The sequence below is a fragment of the Myripristis murdjan genome, chromosome 9 (assembly GCF_902150065.1).
Source record: "Myripristis murdjan chromosome 9, fMyrMur1.1, whole genome shotgun sequence".
NCBI classification, from domain to species: domain Eukaryota; kingdom Metazoa; phylum Chordata; class Actinopteri; order Holocentriformes; family Holocentridae; genus Myripristis; species Myripristis murdjan.
The window spans coordinates 17,790,724-17,813,929 of NC_043988.1; the positions used below are offsets into that span (position 1 = coordinate 17,790,724).

Consider the following 23,206-nt stretch of genomic DNA (forward strand, 5'->3'; position numbering starts at 1 on the left):
TGTTTATCTACAGTTCTGCATCATGAAATATGGCCAGTGAGCGTCTGTTCATATCTTGACCACAAGATGGCATGAAAACTAAACATTTGTCTGCCAGGGAAAACAGGCTAACAGGGATAAATCTCGAGGTGCGGCATGGCATTTTTGTTTCAGTTTTTTTAAATATTATTTATTTACGATATTAGCATTACAATACAGGTGTTTTTCAGACGCACTGACGGATGATGGCACTATCCTACACAAAACACACTTCTATAGTTTGTCTCTCAGTGCTTTTTTCCCCCTAGGATACCATTTACCAGCCGCTCAATACTAATCTTAATAAAGTGTGGCATGCAAATTGGCTTGGAACCAACCAATAATGTGGGTCCTGTTCAGGTTAAACCACAATCTGCTCTGCAATTTCAGTTTACGTCCCACGGTGCGTTAACTCATGAAATTATAATGGCACTAGACTTCCTGTGCGTGTAATGTAAATCTACCCTGTAGAGCCTGGGTTTTTCCAGTGGTCAGACATTGACCGCACAACAGGGAAGTCGCTCTCCCCTGAATGCATGTCGCTTTAAGAGGCGTGTGTGTGGAGGAGGAGGAGCGCACAGCCACTTCGCACTGTGCAGCCAGCATTCAGCCGATGGGAGGGGTACAACTCACAGACTGGAGACAGAATCCATGGCAACAATAATGGCAGGTGGGGGAAAAAAGATTTTAAAAATCACCTTAATCCAATTTTTATTACATTTTGGAGATGACATGCATGGTAAGTGTCTGTAATGTGTAACATGCAAAGTGAGCGACTGTTTGTTGTGTGTCTTTAGAAGCCGAGACGCGTCAGAGACTGCTGCGCACCGTCAAGAAGGAGGTGGGTGTTTTCAGCTCAGCAATTATGGAAACGGAAAAACAAATATATTGGTGTACTAGTGCAGAAAGCTTTCTACTTTCCCTGTCCATGCAATTAGATGTTTCTCTCTGAAATGATTCCCATGTTTTGTCACAGTGACTTGAGACACACTTCTGTGACTGTATGCAAGTGCGCTTCCTTTCCCCCAATGATGACACTGGGAACAGATGGTTTTGGATACCCATGGGAATCAGCAGCTCCTTTAACAACTTTAAGCCTAAATAGTTTTCATTTGAATACCAGTAACAATCAGTCAGTTAGAATCAGGTCAAGGTGTGTTTGGAAAAAAAAAAGAAAAGAAAAAGAATCAAAATGCATTATCTTACATTCAAGAGCCCCTGTTTGCTGAGGGCTGCTCCTGTGTGAGCTGGTGTTGATGGGGTGGAGCAGCCAGCATGTTGGAAACAGATTGTCTGTTTAATGGCATAAACTGACCCTCTTCAAGCCTTCTGCCCTACCTTTTAGTGCTTTCACAGGAACAGATGATGTGTGTGTGTGTGTGTGTGTGTGTGTGTGTGTGTGTGTGTGTGTGTATTTGTGTGTGTGTGTGTGCGTGTGCTCACACAAGTTCTCCATTGCTCTAATGCTGATTTACTGTGGTATATGTTGTTGATTGGTAACGAATATGAAAGCAGGTGTGGTGGCGAGGGGCGAGGGGCCATCAGAGTAATTGCAAGAGAACTGGAGATCGGAGGTCAGCAGAGATGAAATTGAGCTGTGTCACCTCTTAACATGACTGACCGCCCAAACTGTCAAATTAGAAGAAGCCTTTTATAGTCGTTTTATGCTGAAGGTTCATTACAGAGTTCTTGTCGTAGAAAGCTCCTGGCCCCACACATAAGCAAAACACTAAATTGAAAAGGCTATCAAATTACTGACTGCTTGAAACATGGCCTCTGAAATATTATTGATTGCACATAAATATCACATAAAACCTGTACTGTAGGCTACAACTGATATTGGGTTTTGAATGCCAGTGGTGCTATTTTTTAAAATGAAGCTGTCAGTATTTTGTACCAATATTCACTATCTATCTATCACTATCACTATCTAAAAAAATCTTCTCTGTTTCCCCTAGAATTTAGACCATGGGATACTAAAACTCTCCTTTGAAACCCATGATGAAAATATTACTAATAATACTAATAATAATAACAAAAGAAATAAGCAAAGACTGTTGTAGGGAATCTGATTAAATTATCATCTTAAAACCAATTTAGGTTCAAACAAATTTCGCCACACCCTTTTTGTCGGAGGTGAATTAAAGCAACTGGCCACCATCTGATATCATTTTGGTATCTTACCCCCCTGACGTGTTTATCTGTTGTCCCACAGCAGTGTGTTCCCCATGGTTGCGCTGTGGAGGTTCATGCTTTACCTTTATTTGTACAAGGGAGGTTTTCCCTCAATATCAGCAACACCTCATCAAACATTCATGCATTTATGCACCTTCACACCACAGAGCTCCCCAGCTGGTTAGCACTTTCTTGATTTGTCGTCTAGTTGGGACTGTGCTTCTGTCTCCGAATGGTTCATAAACTATAAATGTGTCATGCTGCACAAAGAACAAGATACAAATCACATCTGGAACCTTGTGAAAGGAGGGGTGTAGAGACTCCAATCTGATTTTCACTGAGTCCTGTCTTATCAGTGGACACCAGACGCCCTCATGCCTCCTCTGTGCTGTGAAGGCCTGGACTGAAATCCACTTACAGGAGCGTCTTCAGGCACGGCCCTTAGCACAGATTCAAGCCATGCAAGATAACATTGCACCAAGACAGTGAACGCACCACTAAAACAGTCTGTCTTTTTGCAGCTTTCAGTGAAACAAAATGCAGATTATTTACAATAGAGAAGTGTCATTTTGTCCAGATGAATAAACCAAAGCAGAGTCAGCAAAGTGTTTATTCAAACAGTTTGGATCAAGGTGTTTATTTGTAATAGGTTTACAGAACTTTTAATTCATTCCCATTAAGTAAAAATTGAAACTCTACCTACTGAACTGTGCAAAAATAGCACAGGTACTACTACGATTTTTGTTGTTTGTATTTTTTCCCTGTATTTCTTGTTATATTGTGTGAGATTTACCATATGGCGTTTCCTGGCTGTGAGTTCTCACGTTCTCCTTGGCCAGTTGGTCGATTGCCACCAGTCTGTCCGAATATACTGGAACTGGGCCACTATCCACTGAACGTAGGATTTCTGCGACAGAAATCAGTCAAACTGTCTTCTGGCATTAAGTTAGTTTGAATGAGAGCTTGTTTTTCCCCCAAACTGTGATACAGATTTTTTTCTTAATTTTTTCTGTTTCTGTCCTCTCTCTCTCTCTCTCTCTCTCTCTCTCTCTCTCTCTCTCTCTCTCCCCCTCTCTCTCTCTCACACACACACATATACAGATTGTACCATTGACTTCCTCCTTCCTCTATCTCCCAGTGTATCACACATGTGCGCACACACACCTAGACACCTATGTTTGCTCAGGGTGAGAGAGAGGGAGAGAGAAACACAATTACAAACATGCAGACCGCAGAGAGCTGCACCATTCATTTACCTTTCTCCAGCACTCACTTTTTTTTTTTTTAATGCCGACTGCTTACTCAGGATAAGGTTTCAGTCAACAGCCAGCGTAATAATCCACCAGCCTGTCTCTATTTTTTCTGCTAAATAGAGATTTTTTGTCTCCAGATTTCAGTTAGCATATTGATAGAGAGCATGAATACTGATTAGATTTCAATTAGAAGGAAGTGCACAGATGACTCTGCACTGCAGGCACTGGCTGGAGGGAAATCCTCTATTGTCATTGTTGTCATAGATACTGACTCAGATTATAACACAGAGGCCAGTATATATGTTTTTTTTGTTTGTTTGTTTGTTTGATTTTTGACCTTTTATAAATTATTACATGCATGATCAGGGTTGTTATGGAGGAGATAGGATTCCCTGTGCCCAGACAGATGCGAGTCTGCATAAAGGACAAGCTGCATATGAATTGTAAAGGTCTCAAATCATAATATGGCGATTTATAACGATCAAACTTGTTAATTGCTAAAAATTTTAAAAGCTTGCCACCCATCGTTCAGGACACCATGTTGTTTTTGACAAATTGTAATGCTTAGTAAATAGGCTGGCTTGGCTGGTTGCTCGGGCCTCTTACATCTCGCTTACATAATCTAAATAATCTAAAGTCTACGCTACACGCCAGCAATCTTATCCATCTTGTCCATTTATGCCACTCAGCCATCACAGAAATATGTATAATCAAACTTTATATTGTAGGTTGTTTTTTGGTTGTATTCATTTTGTTGTGACATTACATTCATTGTCATTTTATGGCTGATCAGACTTCGATATAAATTTAATATTCTTAAGGAAAAGGAAATATGACAACGGTGCATGATTCATTTATAATCCAAATGATAAAATTATAACTTCTACTCCAGTGGCAATTCATAAATGTAATTCAGATATATCACTCTGTGTGGGTGGCTTGACTTACATAACTGTGATGATCCTTTTTTTCCATTGTGTGCTCCTCTCATTGGCCAATGACTGCAGAAATTATGAATAATGAAGGATGGATGTTAATGGATGGGGTTTTCTCTGTGGCTCTTCTTTCTTGGCTGTGCTATTGCACGAGTTAATTGGAATACTCTGAAGATCTTTTATCACTCAAGCCAATCCCCAGAGGCTATAGTTGCACGTTAGACGAGATTCAGCCGGTATTGCTGCTGTAAGAGAGAGGTGGAATGAGTCTTACATGCAGAATTATCTTTAAATTATTCCCTTTAAAAACACTGTACTGTATATTATGTAGAACCAATGACATGAAAGTAGATGTATCTACTTGTGATGTCTAAGTTTTGCTGGATTGAGGCTTTAAAGATAGGAGATTAACCACAGGACTGTGCCTGGATATTCCTTTAGATGACGCAGGTACAGTATGCCTGGATATTATTAGCTACTGTAGTCAGCAAGCTGCAGTCGCCTCTGTTTAGGTCAGAGATGAATGAATGTTGTTGGCGCATCTTCTTAGGTGGAGGTGATACACTGTGTGCCACGTGCTGTCTCCATAGAAACCTGCAGGTTGTCTGGTGAAGGCACCTCATCATATACATTCCACTGTGGCGTGATCAGTAGTCCAGACGGGTGAGAAAACATAGCCAGCAAAACTCAAGGAGGAGTGTGTGTCTGGCTTACCTGTGCCTCGTTGTTCATCGTGTCATGAGACCTAACGCATACATGAGTGTGTGTTTGTGTGTGTGCAGGCTTTGCAAGTATGATCATGAGCAAAGTGGCTATGCATCAGAAAACGCTGCCTTTGTCTCTGGTGTGTTGGCAGCATGAATCATTTCTGTTCTGATGCTGAAGATGACAATGCAACTGATGTGAATAGGGCAAATCTGCATAATGACTGTTTTCCAATTAGTACATTTTTTATGTAAATGTTTTCAGGGGATGTGGTTCTGCACAATTTTTCTCCAAGTATTTTGTCAACTTTTTTTTAGAGAGAGAGAAAGAGAGAGAGATTAATTGACCTGAATTATCCAATTGTAGATGTCATCTTGCATGAATAGTGATAAACTGAGTGTAATCAGCACCCAGTGGGCAGATTTGTCTCAGTACCATTTTTGTTGAAGTTGTGTTACATCCAACAATGAAATCTGAAACCTCCATTATCTGTGCTAGTGCCAGTGAAAATGAATCCTACACACACCCTGCATGTATGTATGGATCTGTGGATGGTTTAATAATGCAAGACTTTTGCTGGCGTTATGAACTACACACAGCAACACAGGAAAAGTTGTTCTCAGCAGTCCATAAAGCTGAGGCCCAGTGCTCCATCTTACATGAATATAAAGTTAAATGTTCCGAAACCTATTTGGAGAAAGCTTTTCATCAAACGATAAAAAAGTAATACTGCTGGCCAGTCAACTGCTTCATGACCAGGGAGCTCGCTCGCAAAGAAGAGATTTGCTCACAAAACCGAAGGATTGTCTTGTTGAATCAGAGTGTGAACAGCAAGATGAGAGTGGCACTGGCAGAAAAGTCAAGATAGGACAACGGGAGCCTCAGCCACTGGAGCGAACAGCTGTGTGTGTGTGTGTGTGTGTGTGTGTGTGTGTGTGTGTAACTGACAGAGTGACTGACTGAGAAAGAGAAAAATGGCCAAAAATTCACAATTGATCCAGAGTGTCAGTCAGGACGGTTAGTGTTTGCGTCTGCTAATTTCCAGTTGCTAAAAGGTGCCTGTGTCTTTGTCATGGTGTGTGCACATACAGTACGTGTGTGTGTGTGTGTGTGTGTGTGTGTGTGTGTGTGTGTGTGTGTGTGTGTGTGTGTGTGTGCGCATGCATTTGAATCTGAGCATGATGAACAGATTAGAGCTGTGCAAAAAAATCTGCAGCAGAGTATTGCAATATTATTTGTTGCCATACAGTATCGGTTTTCGCCATGCGCTTCATTTTGATGTGTTGACATCTACATATCAGTGCTCCGAGTTAAGAGAGTGTGTTGTGCAAATTCTGCTTTAACCCCTTGAACTCTTCCTTTTATGTTGAATTTCACAGCTTCAAAGTTTGAATTTTTTTCACATTGTTCAAAAATTTACCAGACATATTCTACATCTGCTGATTGCAAAGCTACATCTCAGTTATACTGAATGCAGTATTAAAACCCAAGACGCCATTGTTTTATGGCAGCAGCACTACATCAAACAGAAAGTATCTCCATGTTTTGTGCATCATTTTATACACATTTTCCCTGTAACTCAGCAGGACATATTTGATATCTTTGGAAAGCTTGTGATCTCTGCAAGAATTTCTGTGGGTTTGAATAAAGCAGCATGCTTTTGTAATGGCATACCCACTGATGGGACCGGCAATATGTTTTATATTCTATTTGTCTGCTCATGTGTTACTCAGTAGGATTTATTCTAAGCTCTGCATGTACATATTCAGTCATTTCTGTAAAGTTTTATGGAGTATTGTTATAAAAATTGAACCGTGACTCATGTATCATGATACATATTGGAGGTTTTTTGCCAATACTCAGCCCTCGCACAGATGTGTGTGTGTGTGGAGGGTGAACCTGACAGCCCTTCTCTGTAGGCTGGGTAATATCTCCGCTGTGGACAGACTCATTACAACAGGAAATTACAGCTATCTGTGCAGCTCTGTCTGGAGGTTGATACTCCCCATGCAGATCACAGAGCAGTGCCCACACACACACAGATGTCTCCATAGCCACGGGAAGATTGATTTATCAGTTGTCCTAACTATACGTCTGGAGTCTCTATCCCTGCAAGCGCCGCCTGCAGTCAGGTCAGCAAGGAGACGGGCACAACGCTCTGACGACAAAACCAGGAGATCCTAATGAGTGTTACCTTTTAAACGCGTGCAGTCGACTGCCTGCAGCTTGTTTTTCTTTTTTCTCTCCAGAAGTAGGATTTCACCAGCTTTTGATGTTAACTGAATCAATTGAGCCATTCAAAAAGGGACTCTCAGAGGGATAAACACAACCCCCCCATCACCACCACCAACACTCCCATGCCACCCACCTCCTTTTCCCAGCAGACTTCCATGGGATGAGAGCTGGTGACTCATCTGCCAACTTAACATGCTCTATTCCCACTCACCTCAGTGTCTTTCTTCCCCTAAATGTTTCTCTTTACACCCCTGAGCCCTCGTCTGAGTGCCGTCTGCACTTGATGGCCCTTTACACAGACATTCATTATTCATTTTTATAAATGCTCCCAATTCTTCTCCGAAATATTTCCCCGCTCGCTCAGGCTCTCAGCAGCGCACCCTGACACGTTGTTTGTATGCCAGTTGTAGCATATTAATGAATGAGTCATCCAGCATCTGCCGTGTCATTCACAGGTGAAGCAGATTATGGAGGAAGCTGTCACCAGGAAATTTGTTCACGAAGACAGCAGCCATATTGTTTCCTTTTGTGGTAAGCAGCCACTCACACAACTAAAACCTGCAGCTTGTGCTTGTTTACAGCCTCTTTGGAGTTTGTATGAAATTGCATATCAAAACAGAGGTTGTTTTTTTTTGTTGTTGTTGTTTTTTTGTTGTTTTTTTTTGCTTGTTTTGTTTTTTAAATCATCTTTCATTTTGGTTTTGTTTTAATTGTATCTCATTTGCATTTTTTCTTTTATCAACTCTGCATTTCACGGCAATTTTGTACTTCTGTTTTGGGGATGAACATTGCTATGAACTCTTGCTGCCTTGACCTGTAGGTTCTTGTTTTGCCTTTATGTTGAAGCTGTTCATTACCTTATTCTATTATCGGCACTTAATTTGTTAAGATATGATTTCTGATTAATTTTAACCTGGTCAACTTCTTTCTGTATATAAGATGAAAATATGATTTGGCATCAGGCTGTTGCCATTGTGTTGTTCTTTGTCCAGTAACAAGCTGCATAATGTATTTGCAGAAAAAGCTCTTTAGTGATAAGGGGGGAGGTTAATCTTGAACAGTGGGCTACCTTAAATGAGTATTCAACACAACTCCCATATCCACATAATAAAAGCATAAATTCTGTGTTAATAATAGTAATTAAGGTAATTTAAAGACCAGTATTCACCTTTTTTTTTTTCTCCATGCGGCCAAATGGTGCAGTGTGATTGTGACAAGCCCGCTGCCCACATGCAGGTAGCAGCAGGCAGTCATACGAGTCAGACTTCTGGCTCAATGGTACTCTAAATACAAGCCTGTAATCAGTGCAATGTGCTTGGGTTTTCAGTGCTGTTAATGTGACTCTCAGTTTGCAGCATACAGAAAAGATTTTTTTTTTGAGCCTATGTGCAGGGTAATACTTTACTGACATCATATTTTATTCTCATGGTTATGTTGGCTTTCTGAAGTTTATTTGTGCGAAACTCAGTATAATAAGAGTGATGGTACCTGAGCACCTTAAATCGTAGTTGAGCTAGTTTGATAAAAGCAAGTCATTAGAATGCAGCTCGGAAAAATTTTATTGCATAAAAATGTGAAAAACAATGTGAGACGTTCCCTTGACACAGGCTTAAGCGCCTCATTGCCATGCAGAATTGTGTTGGTACAACTGTCTTGGGTGCAGCAGGCGTCTCACTGCTGGGTGTGTGTGTGTGTGTGTGTGTGTGTGTGTGTGTGTGTGGTTGGAGTTGTGCTAGTGCAAACACTGTGGCGTTTGATGGGTGTCTGTGCTATTAGGTCTCTTTTGGCCTGTCTGCTATGAATTGCTGTAAAAATTTGGTTCGATATGCGCACAGATTTAGATGTGGAGGTGGGTAACACCTCTAGCCTAGCAAGCATAGCAGCATGCTATCAGCTAACAAGGAAAAAAAATCAGCATTACTGTCAAGTCACAGTTCCACTAACAGTGCTCAGACCAACAGCTATGATAGTCACAACACACACAGACACACACAGGCATCCATGTATAACTGTGTTGTGTGTATTAGCACCAATAATAGGGAAAGTCCATTCTACTGAGAGCAATGACCAATAAATTCTAATGTCACAGGGCCCCGTTTTTCTTTTTGTTTGTTTGTTTGTTTGTTTTTGTTTTTTATTTTTTAACTTATTTTGCAAGCATATGAGCTAGACACAATACTAAAATGTAGTTAAGATATGGATGCAATAAAGTGAAACGTAGGTCAGGATACAGAAGGCTTTATCAAGAGAAAGGTTAAATAATTCCCTCTGTTTTAGACTTTATATGGCCTTCAAAATCAGTTTGACCCTTGTTTTGTTAGTTCTCAGAGGAATGACCAGCACCTCATCAAGTCCAAGTTTTATGTAATTTCAATTTGGATTTTCATGCCATCAACCGTGAGAGGGATTGAGAGGAAAGTGAACGATGTTACACAAAAGCCACCTACTCTCTGATCAGCTTACCCCCCCTAGTGTAATTGTTTTTGTGCAGTTTTAATTTTCCATCTATGAAGAGGATGGAAAAAAATAAAACGCAGATGAATTGTTTCAGCAGTGCACTTGTAGGGGATTATGAAATGAATTTGTCATAGAGCACTGATTTTTATTGTGGTATGATGGGGATGAGGGTGTAGAGTTACAGTGTGTGCCTGCAGGCTCTCTGCCTTCCATGTTCGCGTGCTGTCAGGCTCCCTGGCCTGCGGTGTGGACACCGAACACTGCACCGTCCTCACAGCCTGTACATGTGAGGTTTTACCAGCTGCTGGTCCGTCAGTCAGCACAATATACACCACCGCACACATGAATCAGTTCAGGACGAGCTCACCGACTCGCTGCTTTGTTGCCAGCCAGTTCTCTCCCCCGGCTTCTCCTGTGATTTTTGTCATGGCTCTTATTCCTGCATGCTCTCTGTCAGCAGCTGTCTCTTTAGAGATGACAGTGTAGGAGAGGAGGGGAGGTGAAGGGAGGGGAAGGGAGGGGAGGGGAGGGAGGGGCATGGCTCCACCAGCTCACTGGGGAGCAATTAGCCTCGACCATCATGGCTGCTTTTATGAGTTGCCAAGGCAGACTCTAAAGCATAGACGCACAGACTGTCAGAAGAATATGTTTCGAAAGCCCAGGGCTGATGTGTGTTTTAATATCAAGAAAAGGGGTAGAAAGTTAAGCAAATTATGGCTGCACTGATACAGCAAAAGGAATTCAAAACACCAAGCAGAGCACCTTGTAAATTTGAACTTTTGTTTTCACAAATTTAGTTTCATATTTCAGCACTTACTGATAAAATAAGATTGGTGTAGCAGCTGTCCATTACAATTTTTATTACTAATTTCAAAGGTAGCATGGAAATGATATGTAAACACCAGCATTATAAGAAATGATCAAAGAGAATTTTTTTATTATTATTATTATTGTAATGATCAGCTGACATGGATGTATTAATAGTGTGGAGTTTGCTTGGCTGTATTTGGACCCTGTTTCGTCGCCCTGGGATGAGAGCTGCTGTGAATGAAGTGTTGGTCAGCTCTGTGTCGCTGACGACTCAGACAAGAGAGCAAGTCTCTTAATGCGCGCAGTTGCCACAGATACAGGCTGATTAGAGGCAATTTAGTCTGCAAGCTGTTATTACCTTTTTAGTAAGTGTGACTGGAGGGACAACTGGACCTACTAGACTCTCATTTCCTGTGAAGCGCATTAGCAGCTATCCATGTTTGATGTTATGGAAAATTGTATGGATGTGGATGAAAACACCACTCTCGTATGTGCAATAGGCCGATACTGTGTGTCTGTTACACTCTGCTCTTTATGTTTTATTTATTTGTGATCTGCAGTGATAAAGACGATTCCCATGTGTGGACAGAGTGTTGATACCAAAACAGCCCTTTGTTCTTAGGATTAAAGCCGATAGCTGCAGTGATTATAGTACAGTAAGAATCCAAACAATTTCCTGTCGCAGGTTCACAATAGCACTAACGTGTTTATGGTTGAGATTTGCTTCTGTTTTGGCTCCACATATTTAAAAGGTCTGCGCCCACAGCACTGTAAGACACTTTTGCCATCTGGCTCTAGTTTGCTCAAATGATGAGAGAGTGTGGAAGGTGCACTTTATTGGGCGACCTTTTAATGTTGTGCTTTGTTCTGACATTTAGCCTCTTGCTCTCATAATGACAAGGAAAAAACACCGAGTGGCACATGGAGATAAGGAGGGAATATGCAGGAAGGGACAAAGATGAAAAGAGAAACAGAGATGCAGAAAGGATGTTGAGGAAGTGTTTTAGAAGTATCTCCAAAATGCAAAGATATTTGATGTTACAGAATGAGGAGATGTTGTTATGTTGAAAGCTAAAATTGAAACCCTGGTTAACAAACTGATGATGGTAAGGAAGGAAAGTGTGACGTGGAGACTCCGAGGGACTGAATGAGTGGGAAACTGACTCAGACAGACGTATCGAGGTGCAGCATCAGAGAAGGAGAGAAGCTGTGTTAGAAAGAAAGCGAGAGAGGGTGACGGAGAGCGAGATGTTGATGCTGATGAATCGCAGCCCCTCCTTCCGCTCCTCTCTCCCAGAGCTGGATCGCTCCATCAACATGGGTTTCCATGACAACCCCAGCCTTCCCTCTGACCCCATATGAACAGAGCCACAGGATTAGTCCTGAAACACAACTCAAATGTCAACACAGCCCAAGGCGCTGCCACGTAGGCCTTAGACAGAAGAGGGGTGTCTGTTGAGTGATTGTGCAAGTGTGTCGTCATGTCATTTATGCCGTTATTAGTGCGCACTCTACGGCTTATTGGATAAGCCCCTGGCTTATGCAAAGTTGATTATGTCAAGGCATAAATTATTAAAACAGAAACAAATTGGCTTATTTCATGCAACTCCCAATAGCTTCTCTTCCACAGCGGCACAAACAGAGCCACATGCTTATAACACAAGACTGATGGCACTGTTTTTTTTTTTTTTATATGACACCATAATTTAACTTAACGTTCATCTTTGGAGCCAACAACATAAGAAAGAGGCTGAATTATTTATTTATTTTGTTCTGCTTGCAGTGGGAAAAGTGGCAAACATAGCCTTTAGAGCAAGTCTTTTCACATATAGAATCTGTTTAGGAATTCTGAAATTTGCAAAACCATGAAAACAATGTGACCGGCACTACCTAGAACGTAGGAGAGTGATTTGATGGAACAGTTCTGGCAGATTTATCTCGTATATTCTCTCCAAAACAGATTCCCAGTGACAGGAAATAAGCCACTGTTGTAAACCCTGAAGAGTTTATTTGACAGTGTTGGTGGGCAACATACTGATAATATGTCTATAATATAATAAGAGATTAGATTTAGGTAGATTTTGGAAATTGTAATTTAGTGATATAGTATAAGTTTTTTTCCTTATTTTAAAAGCTGTGTTACAGAAGGAGATGCAATTTTCTGAACTTGCTGAACTGTTCTGCTGTTGTATTATTTGCCTCTACCTAATTTGTCATCATATCCACATTACTAATTATTGTTAATCTAAAAACTATCATATGAAAGTACCAACTGCCATTTGTACAGCATTGTCACAATGTCAATATCTAGGTACTAACTCAAAGATTTTGTGATATTTTGATTTTGTCCTTTTCACACAGCACTATTCAACAAAAAAGTCAAAAATATTGTTGTCTGTAAGGTTCTTTTCTCCTCATGGCATGTTGTCTGCTGCTATTTTATTTTATTTTGTTTTATATCATTTATTTCACAAATTAATAAAATATATTGGCCCAGAGATTGCTACAACCTCATTTTCACTGTGGTCATTAGTTCTGCTGTATTGGTATAATGAATGAACCAAGTGCACTTTGCTAAAATGTTACTGCATGTTTCCAACCACGTGTGTCCTCACAGCTGCCGTGGAGGCCTGCGTTCTGCACGGGCTAAAACGGCGAGCGGCAGGCTTTCTGCGTAGCAACAAGATCGCGGCGCTCTTCATGAAGGTGGGCAAGAGCTTCGCCCCGGCTGAGGAGCTGTGCAGGAAGGCCCAGGAGCTGGAGCAGATCATCGAGACCAAGTGAGAGACAGAGAGAGAGAGAGAGAGAGAAACACACAAGGAGAGAGAGAGAGAGAGAGAGAGAGACATCACAGCTCATTCACACGCATCATAGCCCAGATCAAAGCTTTCATCAAAGGCGATTGGGTTACAGCTCTGAGCAACAGCATTGAAAACAAATGGTCGTCCTTTTACTTGAAGGGCTATTTTTTATTTTAAAAGGCTACAAAATAATCCATATTTATAAGTTGTTATGAATCATGAATCACTGATGTCATCAAGTTCACGCAGATGGAGTTTGGCTTGTTGGTGAGGGAGCGCAGGGGGACAGAGCTTCAATAACAAAGTTAAAGGCTGTCCTCTTGGTGATGGATTGGTGTGTGAACATTTTTAACAGCTGCATTTTTTTAAAGCATAGCTGCAGGCACTGCTTTGAAGGTATGCGGTGCAAAAATCCCAAGGATTGATTTAAATGAGTACCCTTTAGACTCATTTAACAAAAAATGAGGTATAAGCTCGTAGGCGATGATTAGAACCATGTAGACTCACTCAACCACCGAGTTACATGCTTTATTCTGTGTTTTTTTTTTTTTTGTCTGATAACTCAGATGGTGTCCTCACTTTTGTCGACCCTCTGCATTTTTGTATAGTGCACCTTTAAAACTGTGCTTTTCTGTGCCAGATTACTGTAATAAGGATTTGATTTTACTTGACTTGCCCCTATAAATGACAGTTAAATTCATATATATTTTTTTAATATAAGAAAGATCTTCCTGCCACATATCTTCTGACTCTTGCCCTCTGCTGCAGGCGAACCCAAAGCTTGCAGAGTCAGGACAGCCTGCGGAAGCTGCCGAGACTGCCAAGCCTCGCCCCGCAGGCTGCGAAGAACTTGTGGATCCGCACGGCGCTGTTTGAGAAGGTGCTGGACAAGATTGTCCTATACCTGGTTGAGAACAGCAGGTGAGTTAACCAGGTCAAAGGACACAGTTTTGACTCTTCATACCAGCAGGAACTCCATGTTGACTCCAGTTTCCACTGCATGTTTGTGTTCTAGCAAATTCTATGAGAAAGAGGCTGTGCTGATGGACCCTGTGGATGGACCAATCCTCGCCTCTTTGCTAGGTACTTATCTCTGGCACTGGGAGCATTTGTGACATTACATTTTGGAGATGAAAGCAGTTTTATTTTGCAGTGTGTTGGACTGGTGCTAGACTTGTTTGTAGACTGGAGAGACATTTCTATAATCAATTAATCATCTAAGCCAAAAAAAAAAAAAAAATAAAAAAAATAAATTACATGAAGTTACCACAGCAAACTCGTCTCAAACATGGAATTCAAAAACTTAAGTGCAGGATTTTCACTCCTATATTCAAACATCATGCACAGCACCCTGATTTGGGTTTGTCCTTAGCCTCAGTTTGGTTGAAGTGTTACATTTAATTTTTGAAAAGTTAGCAGATACTGGACATCGGTTCTCATAATCTTGATGCATGTATCTGCCTCCTGTAATTCTGCATCTTCGTCTTCATCAGTTGGACCGTGTGCGCTGGAGTACACAAAGATGAAGACAGCTGACCACTTCTGGACAGACCCCTCAGCTGACGAGTTGGTGCAGAGACACCGCATCCACGGTGGCCACTGCAGACAGGACTCTCCCACCAAGAGGCCCGCTCTGTGTGTAAGTAGTAATTATATGGGGCCATGCAGAAAAATGCAATCCTCTGCCTCATTTAATTTATCTCACCTGCCTACAGCATGTGTTATTCTGATAAACCAGCTGGCTAATACAATTTCAGTGGTGAGATTGATTATTGTGGCTCCCCTCTCTCACCCAGTTAGACAGGACCTGCGACGATCACTGCATTAGCTGTGGCACAGAGTGTCCCAAGGCAAAGGACAGTGTGTATCTGAAACTCGCTCTCGAGCTCTTTCTTCAACTTATCTGTGACCCAGTGCGGCTGGGGATGTCTTGCAGCACATAGCAGTCTTTACAGTGCAGTGGTGCATTTTGAAGCGCTGTGTACTGGATTGCCCAGTGGCAAAGTATTATGGTCAGTACACATTTTGATGTATCTTGAATGAATGGAATCTCTATTTCCTGTTAAGGCAACATGAAGCAAACTCAAAAGAAAAATGAATGACTTGCCGTGATAAATTCTGCAAAGACAGTCATCAGCTTGGCGTGTTAGGGGCGCAGACATGGTGTGTGAACAACATGGAAGAATTCAATTTTCAGTGGGATATGGCAGCAGGATTGGACCATATTTTGTGTCTGTTCCCAGATCCAGAAGAGGCACTCCAGCAGCAGCATGGATGAGCGCCCTTCCCCCTCACCCTCAGCTCGTGACTACGTGGAGTCACTGCATCAGAACAACAGGGCAACCCTTCTGTTCGGCAAAAACAATGTGCTCGTACAGCCGGTAACAGTCCGTCTCCTCTCATCTCTCTCTGTTTTTTTAGCTAACGATGGTTAAAGAATGTCACCCCCTAGATAACACAATAACATCAGTATTTTAAGATCAGGAATGTAAGGACAATGCATCTGCAATTTCTCTCCCTTTACAACACAGAATATAAACGGTGAGGTAGTGGTGATGCATTTTAAAATGACTATTGATTAACTATTAACTAGGTAAGAAAAGGTGGAGGCCACAGTATGTCGATGCCCCTTTTTTACATTTGCTACCAAGGGGACCAGAATTTATCAGTAGCCTTGGCTAGCCTTGATGCAAATCTGTTAACGTAAGCAGCTCAGATGATGTGAATAATAATGTGCAGGTTTGGAACTGTTAATTCTGATGGACGGTGATTATTAGGATTGTATACCGCTATTAAACCATTTGAATAAGAGAGGATTTAGCCTCTCCTTATCAAAGGTTGTTTTGCAGTAATGCCACCGCTGGTGTTGTTTTTAAAATTATAATTGTTCACGGATATAGAAAAGGCACATATTTAAGCACGAATATGCTAGTCTATGTTGTCACAACTGTACAAATAAGGAGATTAAAAAATAGCCTAATATACTCCAAAATCATGCCAGCATCTACAAATAAACCATGAATCAGGTATGTTGCTGAATTTGTAACGTATGATTCATGTAGAGCATCTTCTGAGCTGGAACATTAATGAGTGGGCTGTGGTGCAGCAGAGGATGTACTGTCAGCTCTAATTCTGGGTCATCCTGATTGTTTTCTTGTACATAGACAATAAACTATTCTATTTTTAGTGTTTCCGTCTAATGAAGCAGGCGTTTTCATGGTTGTTTCAGAGAGATGACATGGAGGCGATCCCAGGTTACCTCTCTCTGCACCAGACGGCTGACATCATGACCCTGAAGTGGACACCCAATCAACTCATGAATGGCTCTGTTGGAGACTTGGACTATGAGCGCAGGTGCAGAACTATCCAGTCGAAGCAGGATTAGGGTTGCTTTGCCATACGTGATGAGTGCATATTAATCCAAGCCAAACACAGACTTACAAAGTCTCCCAAGTGTCTCAGATAAAGTCTGCAGGTGTTAGCGTGGTTCAGTGAAGACATATGGGCACAGTGCCCTGTGTCTTTGCAGGTCCTCTCTGCTGTTTGTGCAATACTTGAGTGTTACTGAATAATGCAGTGTGTTTCTGTGTGACTCAGGGGCTCTGTATCCTGGAGTAAATGCTGCTGCGATGATGAGGCTTATTTTCAGCACACCAGCAGCCACCAGATGGCTTATGGCCTGAGACACTGTCAAGCATCACTCAAACTAACAAACCATATTATGTTCCTGTGCTTGGTTTCTATCACCCAAAAAAAACAGATCGTGTCATTAGGATTGTGTATCTGCTCATCTGTGTGTCCACACACTAGACTATTATATTGATTAACCATGAAATTATTGTTCCCCAAGACTTTGCGTTGTACACATAAGATGTACACATTCACTGTGTATTTGCCATTCAGTGTTAGTAGGCGTTCAACTCAATGCTACAAGGGGAGTGCCGATTGTTATCTCACTAACTATGTCCTCTATTTGACTGAATGTTTTTCAGTGTGTACTGGGACTACGCCATGACCATCTGCCTGGAGGAGATTGTTTACTTGCACTGCCATCAACAGGGTGGGTTCAGGCTGGCTTCCATTAGTGAACAGTGTTCTGTCACTAAAGTGTACAATAACTACTGCTGGATCATCTGCAGTGAGATTTATTTGTCTCTACCATTAGTCACTACCATTTGCTTTTTTTCCACCTCCGCAAGGAAGTGAAACCTCCAGTAGGAGGTTATGTTTTCGCCTCTGTCTCCCTGTCTGTCGGTCTGTCTGTCTGAGGATAACTCAAGAAGTACTGGATGGATTTGCATGAAATTTGATGGGAAGGTTGTTCATGGGTCAGTCAAGAAGTGATTAACTTTTCAAGCCAAATGGCCTCAAGCGGGCGGGGCAGTGGGCAGGGCTTAGCACTGACAGAGGAGTAGTTATGTCGGTTTTATGATGTTATGCATCCACGTAACATCACAAAACCCAGCAGGTAGTTTGGTTCGAGGTGACTCTTACGCTGATTGAGACTGACGCACTGACAAAACAGAATTCTGCCTAAAGCAAAAGCTTACAAGTAGGGTGGCACCTAGCACAAATTGGGCTGTAGTTTCTAATCACATCCACATAACATCACAAAACCAGGTGGGAAGGTTGGTCATAGGTCAAGGTGGCACCGACCACCTTTTTACACTGATTTCCCAAAAGGGATGTGGCCTACAATCACAGCACTGCCAAGAACGGGTAGGGATTAGCACAGAAAGGACCGTGACTCTCAGGACTGTAACCTTTACAAAGGCCTGTGCTCCAACCAGTGCTGTGTTGTTACCAGTGTTGGGACCAATTACTCACAAAACTAATAAGTTACAATTACTAATTACTTCTGTAAAAAAGTAATTTTGATTACTACTCAGTTACTGCTGCAGAAGAGTAATTCAATTACTGGGGAAAGTAATTTTTATGATTACTTTTTTTCTTTTCCTAAATCCTCTTATTAATGCACATATTTGTGCGTTGCTGTTGCAGTGTGGACATTGCTGTCAAATTTCATCTATCATTGTCTGTTGGCCACGTTACTTTGAAAAAGTAATACATTATAGTTTAAAGTAGTAATGTCAGTTAGGCAGGCTGGGGAATTGAACCCCTGGTCTTCTGTACGACAGGTGGCGAAACTATCCGCTCTGCCGTCGGAGAACACCGATGATTCTTCTAATTTGTGCTGAGTCATTCTCCATGCATGTTGATAAGTTATGAAAAACTGCAAAGTCCAACCAGTTTGAAAATTGACACACCGCTTTTTCTCCACAAGACGCACATTTTTCGAATAGGATAGTAAAATAATAATAATAAGTATTAGTAGTAAGTAACGGAAAGTAACGGCGCATTTTATTGTCAGTAACGGTAACGGCGTTACAACGGGGGAAACAGTAATTTCTTTGATTACTCGTTACTGATAAAAGTAACGCTGTTAGTAACGCCGTTACTTTGTAACGCCGTTACTTCCATCACTGGTTGTTACTATGTCTGATATCACTGTGTTTACTATGCATTATCAGTGTCTGTGTCTCTCCAATAAAATGCTGCCACAAATAATTTAGAGTTACAAATAATTTTGTAGAAATCATCTTAACCTAACCCCATATATTATCCTCCTCTAGTGGACAGTGGAGGAACGGTGGTGCTTGTGAGTCAGGATGGGATCCAGAGGCCTCCGTTTCGCTTTCCTAAAGGAGGCCACTTGCTGCAGTTCCTCTCCTGCCTTGAAAACGGCCTCCTTCCCCACGGCCAGCTGGACCCCCCACTTTGGTCCCAGAGGGGAAAGGTCAGCACAGACGACACAAATCACTTGTAGCACATCCAGTGAAACAATTTTAAGTGCTAAATGCAATGTAGCAAATTAACCTCATCCGATCAATAACGTCAATAAAAAAAAGACATAAATTTGGACACACATGTGTTCTGTTCCCTGATGAATGGTTTGATGCTGGCAAATGCATGACCTGCTGTTCTTGCAGTTTTGCTGTTCCCACCACCACACATTATGTGTCCTTTTGTATGAATGAATGTCTTTGCTAGACTGTGAACAGCAGTCATAGTATTTGCAGGACAAATGAATAATGACCACCCACGCGTGTTCAGCCACGATTAATAGGCTTTAGCATACACACACAGCCTCTTAAAATCACAGACATGGCTTAGCAGCGCTTCAGTGCTTTAGTGATTCTAACTGGGATTCATTTAACAACAATTACTATCTCCTTGCAGGGAAAGGTGTTCCCTAAGCTGCGGAAGAGGGTTCCTCAGGGATCTGGATCCTCAGACTCGGTCTCTGATAAAGAGGAGGATGAGGCCACAGACTACGTCTTCCGTATCCTCTTTCCAAACAGCCAATCAGAGTTTGGTGAGTCTTTTCACTCCAGAGAACCATGTGAACATCATAGTTTTCACGCAGCTATTCATGTGCAGCGTCCATTGGCCTCTCCCAAGCATTTTTTTCTTCATGAAGATGTTGCTCATTGTTCGTTACAGTGACTGTAACCCACCCTCCCCATCTGACTTCCTCCTTCTCCCTTCGACTGAGGAGACAGCCCCTCTTCAAAACAGGGACCCTGGTTGTCCCCAAGCGCTCCTGCAGCTGTCCTGAAGAATCCCCCTCACTCACAGGAAGCAGCTGTAACACTGTCACATCTTGGCTTGTCTGTCTAGCTGTCAGCTTGTCTTGCTTTAATTCCCTGCATTTAATGTCGCCCTGGCCCACCCTTGTGCCTCTGGCAAAGTTTATTGATGTTTCCCATTATTAAAGGCCCACCCCCGTCCCCAATGTCCGACATTTTACTGCATTACAATGCAATAACCTTTTAATAGGCAATAGTGGACAACTGGTTGAAAGCTTATGGCTGAAAGGCTCCTCACTGTGCTTGATCTCTCTTGATTCGCCTATCAACATAAAAATCACATGTTTAGAAAAGCAAGACTGATGTTCACCAATTTCAGATTTCTCAAATGTTTTTATGTGCTTTTATCTTTTCTCTAACAGAAATCCAGTGCAAACAAATCATGCTCTGATGTGCTTCCATCAGTTGATCAGTGTAATTCTGCTGTGCACAACATTTCCAGCTGTGTTCAAATCATCTAAGTGCCAATACAGTTGTTCTTGAGAACCTGAACATCAGGAAACCATAAGTGCAGTGTGCTGATGACAATTATGGTGTGTGTGTGTGTTTGTGTGTGTGCGCGTGCATGTGTACATGTGTATGGTTACTATAGTGAATCCTCCAGACTTGATGGACCAGGGAGCTACGATGTGGCACCCGACTCCCAGGAAGTCCTCCTGCTCCTCCTGTTCCCAGGGGAGCCTCTCTGACGGCGTGCCACTCAAAGGGTGTAACCATGAAAGGTGAGAGATAAACACACCCCGTGCTAAACTGAGTTAACATTTAGCTGCTGCTTTTACTCACAATGTATCGCGATAAGCGCAGCTGGTTGCCTAAGGATGGGGAGACACAAGCACTCATCAAACACCCCTCCCCCGGTGCCCGTCAGATACTCTAAACACTTCAGAGGAGACCGGGATGATAAAAGGATGCAATAACCCTGAAGATAGTCATGTGGCATTTACATAACTGGAAGAAAAAGAAGTATTGGGGAAATGAGACGATAAGCAAGGCAGAGGTTGAAGGCTATCCACAAAGACAAGCCAGTGGGGTAACTTGTTCTAAATGGTATGTTGCACCACAGGTGGTCATTTGAATATTAAAAGGCTAGCCACTTCATATTAGATATCTCACGGTTTCAGAATGAGAACTTCTTGTGCGGTAGATTTAACAAGGTTCCTTCAAGAGACGAGAACAGACAGAACGGTTGCATAATACTGTCTAAGTGTCTGGCTCCACACAAGCAAAGAGTTATGTGTTGTATTTCCCTGCAGGGCTCCTTTGAAGATGCTGTGCGACAACATGAAGTATCAGATCATCTCTCGGGCTTTCTACGGCTGTATGTGAATGCAAATCCCATTATTCCCTGCCTGTTGGCTGCTGTGTACCAATTTAATGCCTTTAATGATAAATATCTTTTGAAATGCAACTGATGGATGACTGTCTTCATTTTAACTGGCTAATAGATTCTGCAGGGGCACTGAATTATTCATTGTATTTTCAACTAGGGCTGGCATATTGCCGTCACCTGTCCACTGTGCGGACACACCTCTCTGCTTTGGTCAATCACACCATTGTGGAGCCTGACGTGCCATGCGACGCCTACAGAGGGCTCACCACTGAGGTGTGGCAGACGTTCCTTCAGGACTGCACTGTAAGCATCGCTGTTACTCAGTCAACACATCGCTGACAGACGGTAACACAGACCTAAAATTAACTCCTGAAGATATTCGGACCACGCACACAGCCTGCACAACCACGCATTTTCACCGATTTCCAGTTTCCCTTTTGTTCGTCTCTCTCTCTCATCCATATTCATCCCCTGCTAATCATGTGGCTCACACCGTTAGTCACACTACAATATGCATGAAGCATGACTAATCCCCTGTCAATCTTTAAGTGCAAATCCAGAATTGGTCCTATAAATAATAAGTATATTAACTGGGATTCATGAAGAGTTGGACTTAAGAAATATAGCTTTTTGTATCTTTTATATCCCATTGTTTCTCCAAGTACTGTTCTGTTTTATTTCAACATTTATAAATACTACCAGTGCAGTGTTTGCTAATCTTATAACACCACTGTCAATGTTTCCACAGTCTTCAAATGCATGTGAAACTCAGGTTAAAGATACTGTCTGTCGTGTGTGTGGGGTTGGATATTAAGTTAAAAATATTTACTGGTACTTGGGATGTGATGTTAGAATCTCCTAATGCAGGACAAGCACTCATACAGAAGCCCAATTCATGTCAAAAGATGATGTACTCGCCCACAAATGGTGACCTAGAAAACATGAGGCTACACTGTCATGAATATACATGAATATACATGACCATCAGACAGGCAAAACCATCCACCGGCCACCAAATCTAAATGTTACAGGGCTAAATGGAAAAGTTAGAGCATTTTAAAATACAGTTTTCAGGCACTGAAAAAGTTTTATGATAATTATACAATTAATAACTTTATAAACATTTTGGAAAAACTGCAGAATTCTGACTAAAATGGCATCAGGTTTGATTCATCAGTTGAAAATAAATAACCGAAGGAGGAACCATTGTGGTGTCTCTTTAGGATTTAATTCATGCATTGTTTTTTCTCAATCTGGTAAAGACAGAAAAACATAGCTAATTTTGCCAGTGACATTTGATTTGATTGATTTGATTGTTCGTAATTCACAATGTACACACACCTTACTGCACTTGCTTAAGAAACAATCGAGGATAAAACACAATAAAGTCAGATACGTATCTCTTGTGTGATCCTTGGAAGTCCAAGATGTCAGCAGGTATGCATGGCATGTGGAAGCACCAAAACCATATTTCATAAAAATCATTAAAAATATAGGACCTGTATCACATAATAACAAAACTTAAAACAGGTAATCATCATTAGTATCATCAGAAATCATACAACCTAAGAAAAAGAAAAACACAGCAGACTATCTGTTCAATCTACATGTAAATTGCAGCCACATTTTGGTCAAACCAGTTTCACAACTGACTTTCACAACATGTATCCTGTTCAAACACTCCTTTTCAACTCTAACTATGAAATTGTTTTTTGTGTCATGGAAATTAAGCTAAAATTTATAGAGAAATGGAAGGGTCGTTGAAAAACTTTGGGAAAAAGTGTATGAGCCCTGTTTCATTCATCCTACCTAGACTAATTAATTTATCATTCAATTT

General features: G+C 41.6%; 1 protein-coding gene across 1 annotated transcript in view; it reads left to right on the forward strand.

Moving 5' to 3' along the window:
- Nucleotides 1–633: 633 nt before the first annotated feature.
- Nucleotides 634–23,206, forward strand: part of sgsm1a (small G protein signaling modulator 1a) — a 30,112-nt gene continuing 7,539 nt past the window's right edge. Inside the window, exons 1-15 of the mRNA XM_030061066.1 lie at nt 634–688; nt 816–859; nt 7,777–7,852; nt 13,206–13,368; nt 14,158–14,310; nt 14,405–14,472; nt 14,883–15,028; nt 15,633–15,770; nt 16,619–16,743; nt 17,382–17,449; nt 19,023–19,186; nt 19,630–19,765; nt 20,632–20,761; nt 21,293–21,357; nt 21,527–21,672. Of these exons, the coding sequence (XP_029916926.1) occupies nt 670–688; nt 816–859; nt 7,777–7,852; nt 13,206–13,368; nt 14,158–14,310; nt 14,405–14,472; nt 14,883–15,028; nt 15,633–15,770; nt 16,619–16,743; nt 17,382–17,449; nt 19,023–19,186; nt 19,630–19,765; nt 20,632–20,761; nt 21,293–21,357; nt 21,527–21,672 (1,641 nt within the window). The 5' untranslated portion in view covers nt 634–669. The remainder of the gene's footprint in view (nt 689–815; nt 860–7,776; nt 7,853–13,205; nt 13,369–14,157; nt 14,311–14,404; nt 14,473–14,882; nt 15,029–15,632; nt 15,771–16,618; nt 16,744–17,381; nt 17,450–19,022; nt 19,187–19,629; nt 19,766–20,631; nt 20,762–21,292; nt 21,358–21,526; nt 21,673–23,206) is intronic.